The sequence below is a fragment of the Trichomycterus rosablanca genome, chromosome 21 (assembly GCF_030014385.1).
Source record: "Trichomycterus rosablanca isolate fTriRos1 chromosome 21, fTriRos1.hap1, whole genome shotgun sequence".
Taxonomy (NCBI): Eukaryota; Metazoa; Chordata; class Actinopteri; order Siluriformes; family Trichomycteridae; genus Trichomycterus; species Trichomycterus rosablanca.
The window spans coordinates 13,972,562-13,989,326 of record NC_086008.1 but is presented as its reverse complement, the minus strand read 5'-3'; the positions used below and the strand labels follow the sequence as shown (position 1 = coordinate 13,989,326).

The following is a 16,765-nucleotide window of genomic DNA, read 5'->3' as shown; positions in this document are numbered from 1 at the left end:
TAAATATCTATTTCCTTGGCTGCTCCCGTTAGGGGTCGCCAGCGGATCGTGATCCGCATTATTGATTTGGCACAGTTTTTACGCGGGATGCCCTTCCTGACACAACCCTCCGTATTTATCCGGGCCTGGGACCGGCACTACAATGCACTGGTTTATGCATCCTAGTGGCTAACTATCTATAGAACAATTCAATGTCTCCAATTAGCCTGGCTGCATGTTTTTGGACTGTGGGAGGAAACCAGAGCACCCGGAGGAAACCCACGCAGACACGGGGAGAACATGCAAACTCTGCACAGAAAAGACCCAGACCGCCCCACCTGGGGATCGAACCCAGGACCTTCTGGCTGTGTTTCGACAGTGCTACCCACTTGTTTTGCTATATGAGGTTAAGAAGAGATTCCTTGTATTGTAAATGCATGGACAACTTCTATAGCTTCATCTATTTGTCCCACATCTAGGTGAAGACGTCTCCTGTCACTAAACAGCCATGCTCTCCAACTTCAAGTGAGAATACTGAAGATGATCCATCAAGAGTATCTCAGTTCTTCTTGTGTGATATCTTCACTGAAGTAGACGATGACTGAATGATTGCTGTACACAATCGAGGACTGTTGGTGATACTTCCAATGCTGCTATGTTTATTTAATACCTCTCAAAAAAAGAGATGTGAAAAGAAACTTATTTAGGAAAAGAGTGTTATACTGTATAATGGAAGCTTACGGGTAGTTTACATTTAAAATACACTACTATTTATTTTGTCTTTTGGATCTACTACTTCTGTAGGGATCGCCACAGCCGATCATTCTAAGCTGCAGGCACTGAGAGCACAGTGACAAGTGCATCTCCTATTGGCTAGGCTGCTTGGCTTGGCATGGCTTGGCTATTTACAATTTTTTGAGTATCGATACTACTTGCTGCATCCAATGAGGAACATAAACAGTTCACATGGATATCGAACACACCAAGAGATAAAAATGCACCATTTACTAGATCTGGAGCATGCACTGGCTGTCAATGGTTGCCAAGTGTTCAGATTTTTAATAGGACGTTTAGTTGTCAACTTAGGCTACAGTTTAGTTGAATACTCCAATCATGTCCAGTTTTCTACAGCTCAATTTGCCAACCGTAGTTGGGTGGTGCTAATAAAACCAGATGAGCAGTGGAGAGAAATGGAACTAAACTATTTTTAACCAAACCTAACTTTATATGATATGGTAATTCTGGTTACTTAAATTTCCCATTGTGTTTGGGGTATCCATGCATTAGCAAATCATCCCATTTGTAAAGGTAGTTCCATCTTTGAACAGATTAATGGTGCAGATTTAGAGCTTTATTTATCAATCCCATTGACTAAAATATTAATAAAAGCTTTTTTTAAGTGTTTACTGGCTGCTTCAGGACTTCAATTAGAAGGGAGTTTTAAGAAAAATGTGTTATTTAATTTCTTTATCAGTACAGGGAAAATGCACACTACAGATACTTTAGACAGAAATAAAGTTTAAAATACTGATTTATTTATGATTATTATTGGGGGGGGGGGGGGTTCAGATATTTAGGTACATAGAGTTAGATTTTATTGACTTGAAAATACCTGGTGCATTAGCTTTAACATTTGCTTTCAAGAAATGTCTATTGGTACAGAGTGCCTAGTCTGTTAATGTGCTGATAAAAATTATATGTATGTTTACTGCAGGCTGATGCCTTGATGCCTTATTTATTTCTTATTTATGATGAAATATATGAACACCTGGATCTGTGTGGATGCTGCTATTTTTATTTTGCAAATGTATAATTTTCCAGCAGATAATGTGTAATGTTTATGAGAAGAGTGTAAACATTTTAAACCAGTATTTACAACACACTGATTAAAATGTGTTTTAGCAATACAGAATGCATTTTCATTTGTGCATTTAAAATAGAGTTACATACACCGATCAACCATAACATTAAAACCACCTCCTTGTTTCTACACTCACTGTCCATTTTATCAGCTTCACTTACCATATGGAAGCACTTTGTAGTTCTACAATTACTGACTGTAGTCCATCTGTTTTTCTACATGCTTTTTTAACCTGCTTTTACTCTGTTCTTCAATGGTCAGGACCACCACAGAGTAGGTATTATTTAGATGGTGGATCATTTTCAGCACTGCAGTGACGATGACATGGTGGTGGTGTGTTAGTGTGTGTTGTGCTGGTATGAGTGGATCGGACACATCAGCGCTGATGGAGTACTGAGAATAGTCCACCAACCAAAAATAATCATCCAACAGCGCCCAGTGGGCAGCGTCCTGTGACCACTGATGAAGGTCTAGAAGATGACCAACTCGAACAGCAGCAATAGATGAGCGATCGTCTCTGACTTTACATCTACAAGGTGGACCAACTAGGTAGGAGTGTCTAATAGAGTGGACAGTGAGCGGACACGGTATTTCAAACTCCAGCAGCGCTGCTGTGTCTGATCCAATCATACCAACACAACACACACTTTAATGTTATGGCTGATCGGTGTATTTGAAAAGCAATTGATAATTATTAAGATTACTTAATCGTTTAAGTATATTAATTGTAATTCAGCCTTTAATATAGTTTTTGTTGACATAATTTAACTAAATAGGTGTATTATAACTTTAGGAACCAGGTCTATAATGGAATATTCATCTCTAATTTCTTTATTGATAATACAATAGTAATGTTTATACTATTTTAAATCTGAGAACTTGAGAAGTTAGGCCAACTAGTATCATACACAGTGTATTATTATTATTATTATTGTATGCAAACGTACATTTTATCGATTTATGGTTTATTACAATTTACCATCATTTTCTGTACTGAAATTATGTTAAATTACACTGTCAACAGGCAAAGTTTTAATCTGAAAAAGGATTGCAGGGTATCTCATATAGCCATGCAATCTTTATAGATGGATAAATATTACCAGTAAAATTGATAATACAGAATAGCTAAAAAAAAACTTTGCACCGTCTTGATTGTCCTCTTTTTTTCAAGTAGTCCATTTCTGCTCAGGTTGAGCTGCTCTGATCAACTGTATGTGGGTCAAAGACGAGACGTAACTTTTTAGTGTCCCCACTTGATAAATAATATACAATTATATTAATATAAGTGGATATACCTTCAATCTACTCCATTTGTACATCTTTACTGAAACCTAAAGTAATTTTTACAGAAAATGTATGATTTTTGAAAAAATAACCCTTGAAACCCCCAAAATGTCATTCAGTGCAACGGTCCCTCTACCTCTTTAAGTAATAAAACATTAAGAAAAAACTAATTAATCTTAAGTAAAACTTAAAATTTACTGCTTTGGCATAATTGTACAAATGTCATGTGTGACATATTAAATAATATTCAATCAGATGTGTTTTTTAATATTAATAATATTCAGGATACTTTGTCCCCATTTTCCCAATCTTCAGTTGTCATTCAGTACAACGTTAATAAAAAGCCTTATTTTAATATGCAATCAAGCTACTGCAGTCATGTGACCAATTATAACAACAAAAGAAGACTCCTGGGGACCCTTCAGCACACACACGAGGTCAATGCATTTTAACATTATTTGATAAAAATGTCTTTTTACTGACACAGTACATTAAAGAACAAAACTGAGTGTCATTCAGTACAACACAGAAAACGTAATATTACGGTTAATCTTGTAAACAAACAAGGTTATTACCATTTAAATGTGAATATGTGTAGAAATGTCTTTGAGCTAAGGTCAATGTTAGCTTTTGCTAACCACTGGGATAACTGTAAAATGTGCTAAAGTAAAATTTCTGTCATTCAGTACAACAGTCATTTAGTGCAACAGAATTTCGCTGTTGCACTAAATTGACAATGACATTGTTATACTGACTTTATAATGTTTTAAAATTATTTTTAAATATTAAAACCACTTTTTTCCATTCTAGTCTTCCTTAATAAGAGCAGTAATTACAATGAATATTAATAATTATGTTTTTGATGAAGTGGTCCCTGAGATTTTGTTATTGTGAAGTACGATGACCTGCCATGCGTCGGGCAGGTACTGCTGTCTGTAGGAGATGAGGTGCAAGTTAGCTGCATGCTACAAAATTGAAACAGAAATTCCTTTGTGTGGCCAAATCCACCTGATGAAATTTACTACCTTAAGTCTGATGTCAAAATCGTGACAATTTCACGTGTTATGACACAAATTCCACACTTCCACACTGTTCTGGTGCCTTACAAGTTGTTATGATGGCTTCATTAGCTATGTTTTTCATTGCCTTACTTTTTTCATGATGTAGTAATATTATAACACATACTTGCCACTGGTGTGGCATATTTTCATTCTACTACTGCTACTTTAATCAATAAAGAACTTAAAAACAAATTAAGTCATGAATATTCTGATGTAACAGGATAATTTGGAGTATGTCATTCAGTGCAACATAAAATCATCATACAGTGCAACAAAAACATTTGCTTAAAATAACTGTAATAAGTAATTATTATATATTTTTTTCATGTGAATGCAAGAGAATCCAGGCCTGCTTCATAGAAAACAGAGTTTGATTGGGTTTCAAATAGAATAGAATGTGTAGCAAAAACATCTTGTATACAAATAAACAAAATCCCAAGACGCATTAGAGTACAAACGATGCACAGAAAATTCAAAACAGAGTAAGTACAGTTTCTTCTGAGGTTTTAAATCTTTTGTAAGAGATATACTAAACTTATAAATTTGAAATGGCTAAGATTGTTCCTTGTGTGTGTATTTTGTCATAAATTAGTCATTGCACTGAATGACATTTTTGTGCCCTTGTTGTGTGTCAACAACACTAAAATGATCAAATAAGCAAAATGCTGAGAAAAAAATATTTACATATTTACATAGGTGACACATTTGTGCACAATATTAAATGAAAAAATTATACAATTTAACCATTTTATTTTTTTGATACTTGGAACACCCTATTCGTCTTTCACCCATGTACAGTATTGTTGTGCATTCCTTGATTGTAGCACCTGTAACTTTACCACAGAAGTATTTATTGGGAGCTTAATAGATTGGGTTTTTTCGCTGAGCAGCAACTCACAAATCTGAGATCATGACCAATACCAACCGTTGTCTAGATAGTGTAAAGCACACTGCTATTGGACTCTGTAGCATTGAATGTGTTATTCGAAGTGATTAATGACCAGTCATCATCTGACTGCATGACCAGTTTAATACATTTAAAATTTAGTAAAGGAGGAACTATGCTCCTGGGCTGTTGTTTTTTTAATGCTTCAGTGTACAGTGACATTTTAGAGAATTGTGCACATCAGCCATTGTCAAATGTTAAGAAATCACAACAATACTCCCATGCTACCAGTCGCTCAGGTGGCGCAGCGGTAAAAACACACGCTGCAACCAGAGCTGGGATCTCAAATACATCGTATCGACTAAGCCGGATATGGGTCTCTCTCTGTCAGACTGGTGCAATTACGACCTCTGCTGAAAGAGTGCTCTTAGGGTGTGTCTCTCCGTACACAACGCTAGGTGGCACAACACTCGTCAATGTGTGGGTGATAAGATGCATACGGCTTGCTGCCTACATGTCGGAGGGGGCGTGGGTTAGCTTCGATCTCCTCGGTCAGCAGGGATCGGCATTGGTGGAGAGGAAGCATGATGCAATTGGGCAATTGGACGCGCTAAAGGGGGAGAAAAAGGGGAGCTCCCATGCTCTGAACCGACTCTGCGATATTATGATCCATATTTGTTTTTACATTTTTGCTTAAACTGTAAACTACATCTAATGCATATATTATAATTCAAATTGCATGATATAAAACAATTATTGTTTAAATACTAAAACCATACATTTCAGGATTCATACGATTAAACATTTTATTGTGTTATACTATTGTGTTATACTCTAAAGACAGAAATATAAATAAAAACGTAAAATTAGTTCATTAACCTGTAATGTAAAGAAATGTGTTAGACATATGCTTAGATATTCATAGCGAGTCTGTTCACCTGAAAGAGCCGATTTTTAGAACCGACTCATTCACTGAACACTCTAGAATCCCTAGTTACTCTGCTGAGGAGTTAGCTGAGAAGCTAACAATCTGTGCGGCCGGTGGAATTCTGTTACGATGAAATATTAATAAAACACAATTAATTTAATAATTCAAACATGCTACTGCAGACTCTAAGACCGGCTACGGCCTTTATTCGCAGCAGGAGTATAGTAGCATTATCGAGACTTTACCATGCGGATAAAGTAGCGACTCTCGGCTCCCAGCAGGACACGCAGTCTCCAGAATATCAGGTAGGCCAGAGAGAAGCCGCGGGCTAGAGTTATACTTTGTGTCCCAGTGACCGCAACGTCCTTGTCCTTTCAGGTGCCCGGGTTGGATGTCAGATTTCTTTGAGTAATGCACTGTAATGCACTAACTAGGCAATAAAAGACGTCAGTTCGTACCCTACTTAGTGCACTAATGGTTAAAATGGGAAGTAATTTGAGTTGTTGCCAATGTTTAAACACATTCATGCTAACACAATTGGAAAACTTAGTTTTATTTGACTGCTTTCATTAAAAAATATAAAAGTAAAATACCCCATACAATCAGGAGAACGAATGTGCTGGTTATCACTTACACCCAGGGCCGGCGCTAGGGGGGGGCTGAGGGGGGTATTGCCCCCCCAAATTGTGTCTTTGCCCCCCCAAGCACAATGCAAGCAACGGCTATTTTTAAAATTATCTCTGAACCAATCACAAAAATGCATTTTGTTTTACAGTGTGAAGATATTTCCTTGCTTATTCCTGATTGGCTCTTTGAGTCATATAAAAATCGGCAGACTGCCCCAAACAGTTCAGTTCGGCAGTATATGTTCTGTTAGTGTGAGCGAGAGGCAGGTATACTGCTAAACACTTTTTTTTTACAGAATTAGTATTCTTTTGTTTTCTTTATATTTTAATTTCCCAATAATATAAATATTCTCACTCATTCCTATTTCCACGTTTGAATATTCTCAGTCTGTGTGTAGGTACATTTGTCAGCTTTGACTTAAATTTGTATTAAAGCCTTTCAAGAAATAGAGTTGGTCTATTAGTAATGGCAATTTAATTAAGGGGGCGTATTAAAATGAAATACAATTAGATAATCTTTTTTCTCCATTTACATAATCAACATGTATTTTTTAATCATTGGGTTTTAAGTTTAAGTTCGAAAACATGCATTTTTATTTCTTTACCTCATACATCACTTTAAGCCAGTATCAATAGCTTGGCTGTCATCATTCATGCACAAATCAAGCCTTGAATATATTTCTGGCTTCAAAAACATGACTATCAACATGCCCCCTCATTAGGTTTTACTGCCCCCCCAAGCAAAGCAGTCCAGAACCGGGGCTGCTTACACCTAGGGATAATTTTCAATAGTAAATCCACCTACTGGTATTTTTAATGGGGAAGGAAACAGGAGTATCTGGTAAAACATGCCAAATATCACCGTTATTATTATTTTTACTGTCTGGCACAATAGCAGTAGGAAGTTCTATGCTGTGTCCGTCTTAAGACATTGACTCTGGATTTACATTTATGGTATTTAGCAAATAACTCAAAGTTATGATCATAATACCAAGCAAGCAACTGACATAGCTTAAATGTTTGGAGGTCATAGTTGACGCAATGGAGTCCAATACAGCAATAGTGGCAGACAGTTTCTGTGACTTAATTGTAAACCCCACCGAAGGCTGATTGTGTCAGTAAGTGTTTATGATTTTAGAAAGCATGTTGTCAGTTTTTTTTAAACTTCACCTTGTACGTAGGAAAACTATGAGCGTATGCAAGTGCTGGTCAAGGAGCTGAAAGACAGGGCAGAAAAGATCAAGCTTGGTAAGTGTATCTTTTCATTATATGAGGATTTTTTTTGTCAGTTTATAAGTAGTGAACATATTTCTGAATTATGGAGCTTACCCTTGTGACCAGACTTGAGCAATCACTGAACCGTTTGTTTACACAACGTTTTTGCAGGTGGAGGCGAGAGAGCAAGAAAACTGCACACATCCAGAGGAAAGCTACTGCCTCGGGAGCGCATTGATAGACTGCTGGACCCCGGGTAAGCATGGCGAAATAAGTGTAACGGTATAGCTCTACAGTCCTCATCTTCACTTTGGTAACATTATGGTGCACAAAATGTCTTGTGCATAAATGGAAAAACATTTTTAATTGAATAAACATAAACAGAGCTGGTTAAACCTTTAGTTGTGCGACCAACCAACTGAGAAAATACATATAGTGGTCCACAAACCAGACTTGGCACAGTTTTTATGCCGGACCAGCACTGAGAGCGCACTGACAAGTGCCCCTCCTATTTGCTGGGCTGTTTCGGCCACCCCCCTTTTTGGACATCCAATCAGGTTTGTGCAGACACTCGACCGGCCGATAGCATCACAGAGTTTGAATCCCAGATCTCAGTGCTAATGGGCTAGCATACTTCACTGTTTCACCATCCGAGTCCCTAAAATCAATTTAGTGCAAACTAACATGATAAAACAATATATAATAATATAATGCATTGATCAGGGTGTGTCTCTCCATACACAAAGCTGATCTGCATATGAACTCGCCTTGTGGATTTTTTCATGGAATGAATAGCACAGTCCTAAAATGTACTTATTTATTAGTGACACAACTGCAGTGCAACCCATCAAATAACCATGTGAGGGCTGCCGGATTGAAATAAGGACATTATGCTAACAGTAACTCTGGGTGCTCCCCTATACTAGTATATAAAACAAATAATTACTCTTAACGCTTTCCTACTCTTAAAAGTTTTCCTACAGCCTCCTGTAAACAAGAATGACTAGCATGGCTTTCAGATACAACATGTCAGTGTTTGCAACAATGCCATTAAACACAATTTTGTTTTGTGTGCACAGCTCTCCCTTTCTGGAGCTTTCCCAGTTCGCTGCTTATGAGCTATATGGGAACGAGGAGGTTCCTGCCGGAGGTATTATCACTGGTATTGGCAGAGTATCTGGGTAAGGATAAATTACAAACCTTACATCTGAATGTTTTAGAAATACATCTGTTTTGATAGAGAATGAGGACCGGAAGTGAATCTACTTTTCTTATTTTGGCCTGTTCTTCTCAGAGTGGAATGTGTTGTAGTAGCAAATGACGCCACTGTCAAAGGAGGCACCTACTATCCCGTTACTGTTAAGAAGCATCTTCGTGCTCAAGAGATTGCACAGCAGAACCATTTGCCATGCATTTATCTGGGTGAGCAGTGATAATAGTGTTTATCTTGGCACACAAAAGCATTTTTATTTTATACTATTCTAGACAATGCCAATTTTAAGCAGCTTAAAAACGCCAACAACCAAGAGTACAGAATGGTCATTTTTGTGATATAACAATGTAAGAATTCAGACTCAATTCTGACATCCGGTGTTGTATGTTTGTACAACAAAACTGATTTAGCAGACAGGTAAAATACAATGAAAGCAGCTCAGTCATTAGATACATATATTCTATTCTAAGGCGGCACTGTGACTCAATGGTTGCACTGTCGCCTCACAGCAAGAAGGTCGATCCCCAGGTGGAGTTGTCCGGGTCCTTTCTGTTTGGAGTTTGCATGTTCTCCCTGTGTCTGCGTGGGTTTCCTTATGGTTTCTCCCTTTCACAGTCCAAAGACGTGCAAGTGAGGTAAATTGGAGATACAAAATTGTCCATGAATGTGTTTGACAGTAAAAGATTTGTGAACTGATGCATCTTGTGTAACCAGCAACTACCTGCGTAAAAAATGATGTTAAAATCCTAATAAATGAATATATTCTTTTAAAATTAGTTTTTTAAATTAATTTATTAAAGGAAAAAAAGTTATCCAACACTTAGTTTGTTTGGATTTAACGTCATGTTTTACACTTTGGTTACATTCATGACAGAAACAGTAGTTACTCGTTACACAAGATTAATCAGTTCACAAGGTTATAACGAACACAGTCATGGACAATTTAGCGTCTCCAGTTCACCTCACTTGCATGTCTTTGGACTGTGGGAGGAAACCGGAGCTCCCGGAGGAAACCCACGCAGACACGGGGAGAACATGCAAACTCCACACAGAAAGTGAGGCGACAGTGCTACCCACTTATCCACCGTGCCGCCCCCAACACTAAATAAAATTAATTAGTAATTGGATCCTCATTGGAGAACAAGTGTGTTGCTAGCAATTTCTTACCACCGCTAATCTCCAACTCCACATGGACCTGTTTTGTCCGTGAGGGGGCTAAAGTAATCAAGAATAGTACTACAACATCGAAGAGAGGCCAGCTCTTTTTAGCCTGCGACTGGAAATTGCTGGTGGATATTGGCAGACAACTTGTTTCCTCTAGAGGTCGCCACCACCACACTTAGACCTGACATGGTGCTCTGGTCCTCCGTTCTCAAGAAGGTGTATATCATCGAGCTCACTGTACCCTGGGAGGATTCAATGGAAGAGGCGCATGAGCGAAAACACCTGCGCTATGCCGAATTAGCGGCTGAAGCTCAAAATCGTGGCTGGAGCACAGAAGTCTGCCCAGTCGAGGTCGGGTGCAGAGGGTTTGTGGGAACATCTACCACCAAACTGCTGAGAGACCTGGGAATCAGGGGCCACAATCTGCGCTCAGCCATCAAAGAAGCTTCTGAAGTAGCAGCGAGGAGCAGCCAGTGGCTGTGGATGAAGAGGAAGGATCCCTGCTGGGCCCCAAAATAACATCAAACCTCACCAATTGGGCATGGGATGCAAGCTCAGGGCTGATCACCCTGTAGCTGGCCACCTTTGGTGAGGGTGTATAGTGTGAAAGGCCGAAACACCCCATGAACCAAAGGAACACTACTGATGATGCACCCAAAATTTTCCAATTTTCCAATACGTAGCATCGGTTCACTTCATGATGTAATCTTGCATGTGCTTGCACAAAGGATAGCAACATCTTGTCCTGTGTTTTGGAATCTGAGTGGAATTAGACTCAACATGCCAAGGTTTTAATGCTGCAGTCTTTGAATTAAATAATCACTTCAGTAGAATCTTTTCAGCAATGTAAGGTAAGTTCTCAACACTACGCCATGTTTGGAAGAAATTCTCACATAGGGGAACATACAATCTGCTGCAGTTCTACCCTATTCTTATTTAAATACCCTATTACCCTATTAATCAAAATAATCTTTTTTATCCTCAGTGGACTCTGGAGGAGCCAACCTGCCTAGGCAAGCTGACGTGTTTCCTGATAGAGATCACTTTGGTCGCATCTTCTTCAACCAAGCACGTCTGTCTTCTGAGGGTATTGCACAGGTAATAATTTTGTAGAAATATTGGACTGTCCAGAGAGCAGTTTGCATCCTGTATGGACCTTATTATTTCTCTTCTAATAATTTTCACTCTACTAACACTGGCTCTAATCATCATGTTTGTTTTTTTTGCTTTGTGTTTTTTTTTTCTGTTGTACAATTGATTCATAATAAAAAATGCAATTTGCTTCACTTGTTGTCAGCCCTGTGTTTTGTGCACATTTTGTATTCAGTGGTAGTGGTAGCTCAGCGGTTAAGGTACGGGTCTAGTAATCAGAATGTCGCTGGTTCAAGCCTCGCATCTGCCAGCTTGCCACTGTTGGGTGCCTGAGCAAGGCCCTCAACCCTCAATTGCTTGCAGTGTATAATCTCAATTGTAAGTCGCTTTGGATAAAGGCACCTGCTAAATGCTGAAAATGTAAATGCTTAATTTGTATGTCATTTAGGATAAAAAGCCATGTCCATACTTTATATAACATATATGAGCATGATGGAGAAAAGAATCTGACAGAGTGTTTCTTTATTTCAGATTGCCGTAGTGATGGGCTCTTGTACAGCAGGGGGTGCATATGTGCCTGCCATGGCCGATGAGAGTATCATCGTTGGCAAACAAGGGACCATTTTTCTCGGTGGGCCCCCACTAGTAAGTTAAAATGAGAAGAAAGTCCTTTTGAAAGATGTGTAGTAAGTATTCAGATTTTAGTTATAAGGTTGTAAGGTCAGCCAGGTAGACCTAGGTAGTTTTGTTGTGTTGTTTGTTTTAATCACATTTGCATATATTAAAACTTTATCTATTATACAGTTAAGGTTAAGAGTTTTGTAATACAAGTTTGTGCATACGGTAGGTGAAGGCTGCTACAGGAGAGGAGGTCTCAGCTGAAGATCTCGGAGGTGCCGATCTTCACTGCAGGTTAATCTTATTTAAAATATCTTTCTGTTTCTATCATGAGAAAAATGTGCTCTTCATTCTCCTTATTGGTACTGCCTGTGTATTTAAAGTCAGGTCTTGTTAATCATCTGTTTCTGTTCTGTCAGAAAGTCTGGTGTAACTGATCACTATGCCTTAGATGATGATCACGCTCTTCATCTGGCGAGGAAAGCTGTGCGCAATCTCAACTACCACAAGAAGTTAGATGTATGTTCCTAGCTTATCTATTCTCATAGAAATGTTAACAGTTGGAAACAATTACCAATTGGACCGTTATTCTGCTTGTTTACAGGTTACTGTGGAACATCCAGAGGCACCATTGTTCCCAGCAGATGAGTTATATGGCATCGTGGGTGATAACTTGAAACGAAACTTTGACATGAAAGAGGTTATTTTTGTCTTTGCTTCTTTTACGCCCTGCTTAAGCTGGATTTGTCATTAGTTAGCAGACGCCATTAATATGCAAATAATTGCTTCACCAAACTCATGATTGTGTTTTGTCTTTCTGACCAGTTGTAGAGGGTGCTGTTTGTTTATGATGTTTCGATTATAGTAGGTTCAATAAAGGCAGGTCATTCTCCTACTGACATATTACAATGACCCAACAAAAGGGTCATTTACTTTTTTGGTCCAGAAGCCTACCACATTTGTGGCTTGTCCAGACTAGATAGGACTAAAATAAGGATGTCCAAACCAAAAACCATACACCTGACAAGATTAAATGTAGCCACAAATATAAAAGTTAATGCTTTTGCTCTGTTTAACAAGTATACAGTTTCAGACAAGTTCTGTAGGCTGCATATGACAGCAGGAAGAGACCCCGTCTGAACTTCCCTTCCTTAAACACGATCAATTGTGTTACTGTGGGCAGGTCAGTGACCTGCAAGTTCAGACACTCCACATTGTTGTGCTAGTGCAATAGTTTATTTATGTTCATTAGCTGTTTTATTCTGGTCAGGGTCACAGCAGGTCCAGTGTAACCATGGCTGAGATAGCACTGCTGAGATTCAAACCGGGAGCATAATTCACCACTGCTCCACCCGAGCACCCATCAACTTGTCGAATCAAGTGAATGTCATTACGAAACCTTTGTAAATAAAACTCCAGTTTTAACAGGGATGTAATGTTTTAATTATTTAGTATGCATAGTGATTAGCAGGAATTTAACTGGTCTTCTAAATTACAGGTGATTGCTCGTGTTGTTGATGGCAGTAAATTTGATGAATTCAAGGCTTTCTATGGAGACACACTTGTAACAGGTGCATGACATTATCAAATCATTATCATGAATAACTTGTAATATATAATTTGTAAATCGTTTTTGTTTTTAATGCCTTGTTGATCCTTGCTGTTTTTAGGTTTTGCTCGGATATTCGGTTATCCAGTGGGAATCATTGGTAATAATGGAGTATTGTTTTCAGAATCAGCAAAAAAAGTGAGTAATGAAAGTGAGGTTGAATAAAAGTTGAAAGTGAATTACAGGTTTAGCATAGTTGCATGAATATAAAACCAATTTACGTGCAGCTGGCACTACTTGTCCTTACTGTGTGGTACTGTGTATAATGATAAATCGATGCCTTCTGACTAATTAGAATTAAGAATCCAGCCGTGCTGTGGTATAACACCCTGTCTTTTCCTGATTCCTCAGGGAACCCATTTTATTGAGCTGTGCTGTCAAAGAAACATTCCACTTATCTTCCTTCAGAACATCACAGGTTTGTCTATTTTCATGAAACTGAGACTTGTCTACACCTCATGTTGGTACCTTTATCAGTACTGTACATTTATGACAACATAAGTGACTTATGCTTTTAAATTGGTCTGGGGTTTGTATCATATCTGTTCCAGGCTTTATGGTCGGAAGAGAGTATGAGGCAGGTGGCATTGCTAAAGATGGTGCTAAAATGGTGACAGCTGTGGCCTGTGCCAATGTGCCTAAGATAACTCTACTTATCGGAGGATCCTACGGGGCTGGAAACTATGGCATGTGTGGAAGGTCGTACAGGTACGTCATAATCCGTTTAAATTTGTACAGGCAGTTATTTCATAAGTGTGTGATTTCACACATGCTTGTTACAAGCAACTGTGTAAAGCCTGTACATTCCCACAATTTGTTGTGTTACAACCTGGAACTAATGAACTAATAAAATGAATTAGAAATAGCCTCTCATATTAAAGGGGGGATATATGTCTAGTAATATTAGATTGATGTAGGAGGTCGTCTGCTACAAAAATTAGTAAAGATGTTTTGACTATATAGTCCCAGATTCCTGTACATGTGGCCTAACTCACGTATCTCAGTAATGGGAGGAGAACAGGCTGCAAATGTGCTGGCCACCATCACTAAAGACCAGAAAGCTCGTGAAGGCAAAGAGGTAAGCTTCTTCAACATGTCTGCCTCAATAAACATCTGAACAATGTAGTTTGGTGTAGGGCAACTTTTCTCAGTCTGGTTGTCTTGTTTAGTGTTTTAGCCCCAACTGCTTTCTTTATCTTTGCAAATAATTCCGCCTCATCTTTACAATGAGCGTAAAACTTTATAGCAGAACCTTCCACAAATCTGTTAGCTGTTTGCTAATGTCCTGTATTACAGTTGTTTTGTGTCCCTTCTATTACCATAAATTATTCTGAATGTGTTGTGCTAATAACCTGCAGAGCTAAAATTGACATTGCATTTTTCTAGTTCACACCAGAACAGGAGGCAGCTATAAAGGAACCCATTATCAAGAGGTTTGAGGAGGAGGGAAACCCATATTACTCCAGTGCCAGGTAACCTCTAACATTTAGAATAATATGATTGTGCAGTGGTGCAACAGTCGGTTATTTAGTTATTAGTGTATTAAAGTTTTTTTTTTTTTTTTTTATCTTTAGGCTTTTGTATTGTACTTAATAAATTTGCAAGGGTGAATCTAAGCAGAGCCATTAACTGGCTAGGCGTCCACACAAACAGAGAGAAGGTTGGACAGGGTCGTTTCCCACTGCTGTTGAGATATGTGATCTCTGAGACCGGTACAGGTGTCTGCGAGGGTGGGATGGGCTTGGCTGGGGGTGGCCTCTCCATATGTAATAGGGCTCTGTGTGGGAACCCAACACTAGCAGGTGATGAGAAGCGGCTGCAGATTGGACATGTCAAAGGGAGTGATCAAATGAGGGGTAGTGCAAGCAAAATTGGAAATTACTATATTGGGAGATATAGGGGAACAATTCCAGAGAAAAATTAAAGTATGTGAGTGAAGTTGTACCATTAACAGCACTGTTACCGGGTTGCTGAGATAACTAGTGTTTACCATTTCACCATAACGGTCATTAGTTCCGTGTCACTTGCTATTAACATGCAGCTTCATACTGTAATGCAGACTTTTTTTTGTTAGATGTAATGCTGTGATCAAAAGAAACTCTTTATAACCACAATTACTAATAAAAGAACCTTTTAAGCCCCAATTACTATAATGATTTATATACAGTAGTATTTCGTTTAAATGAATTTCACTCACTGATGTGGTGTTTCTTACTCTCTATGTATACAGACTGTGGGACGACGGAATCATCGACCCTGCTGATACTCGCCTGGTGCTGGGACTCAGTCTGAGTGCTGCCCTCAATGCCCCCACCCAGAGGACTCGCTTTGGTGTCTTCAGAATGTAAAGCTATGCAGTATCACCTTTGTGGATACAAAGCTATGCAGTATCACCTTTGTGGGATTGGGTCTGTTTTTAGGGAAGGCAATGGAACACTTAACATTCTTACCATGGGCAGGTTGCACTTCTGCTTCTATTCATCTTAACATTTGACTCAATTAGTAAAATGTCTGTTAATCAAAGTTCCTGCTTCTTATTTTTAGAAGTTGATTGAAAGGCTATGCAAAATACCCCTGCTTATACTGATTATTAAAACGATTCCACTTACAGTTATTGATGCTCTTTTATTGATGCGCATTGATGAACTGCAGAAATCAAGTGAGGTGTTGAGAAAATAATCAAGCTTATAGTAGAAATTTCTTAAGCTTTAATTACTGCTGGTGTTTTGAAACAAGTATCACTTTTAGAAAGCAGGAACAGCCACACAGCATCAGGGTTGTGGGAACCTGGGTTTGTTTTTCAGCTCAGTTCATTGTCCATGTGGAGTTTCACATGTTCTTATGAGTCCATGTGGGCTTCCTCTGGGTACTTACTGTATGTCTTCATTGTTCTCCCAGAAATGCAGAAAGTGGACTAGCTGTGTTTCTCTATTGTGCCTAGTGTTATCTCGAGGCACTGGAGCCACTGTGGCCCTGATTGATATAAAGTGTATACTAAAGATGAATAAACACTACTTTTTAGATTTAATTGGATTGAACATGATTATTTATTTATTGGGCGCTCAGGTGGCACAGAGGTATGTATCGAATCCCCATCGGGGGTATCAGCCAATCAAGTGCCTATGTGCAGGCATAATTGGCTGTGTCTGTAGGGAGATGATCACAGCCCTGTAATGGATTGGTGTCTGGTTCTGGTTGTGTTACTGCATTGTGTGATTCCGGAGAAGTC

General features: G+C 38.7%; 2 protein-coding genes across 3 annotated transcripts in view; both read left to right on the top strand.

Moving 5' to 3' along the window:
* Nucleotides 1-584, top strand: part of LOC134335727 (transcription factor TFIIIB component B'' homolog) — a 44,151-nt gene extending 43,567 nt beyond the window's left edge. The window contains exon 43 of the mRNA XM_063018323.1: nt 459-584. Coding sequence (XP_062874393.1) covers nt 459-584 — 126 coding nt within the window. The remainder of the gene's footprint in view (nt 1-458) is intronic.
* A 5,482-nt stretch (nt 585-6,066) lies between these two features.
* mccc2 (methylcrotonyl-CoA carboxylase subunit 2) lies at nt 6,067-16,564 on the top strand. Of its 2 annotated transcripts, XM_063017584.1 has the most exons (17): nt 6,067-6,304; nt 7,807-7,873; nt 8,012-8,096; nt 8,920-9,021; nt 9,135-9,262; nt 11,203-11,315; nt 11,841-11,954; nt 12,157-12,221; nt 12,347-12,446; nt 12,532-12,627; nt 13,426-13,498; nt 13,598-13,674; nt 13,888-13,954; nt 14,088-14,244; nt 14,500-14,614; nt 14,923-15,008; nt 15,767-16,564. In XM_063017584.1, the coding sequence occupies exons 1-17, from the start codon at nt 6,170-6,172 to the stop codon at nt 15,882-15,884; spliced, it is 1,698 nt and encodes a 565-aa protein (XP_062873654.1). In that variant the 5' UTR covers nt 6,067-6,169; the 3' UTR covers nt 15,885-16,564. The 2 variants fall into 2 exon arrangements, 1 of the variants encoding a protein (XP_062873654.1); XR_010015548.1 differs by lacking the exon at nt 15,767-16,564 and having other exon boundaries at nt 14,483-14,614.
* Nucleotides 16,565-16,765: the final 201 nt, after the last annotated feature.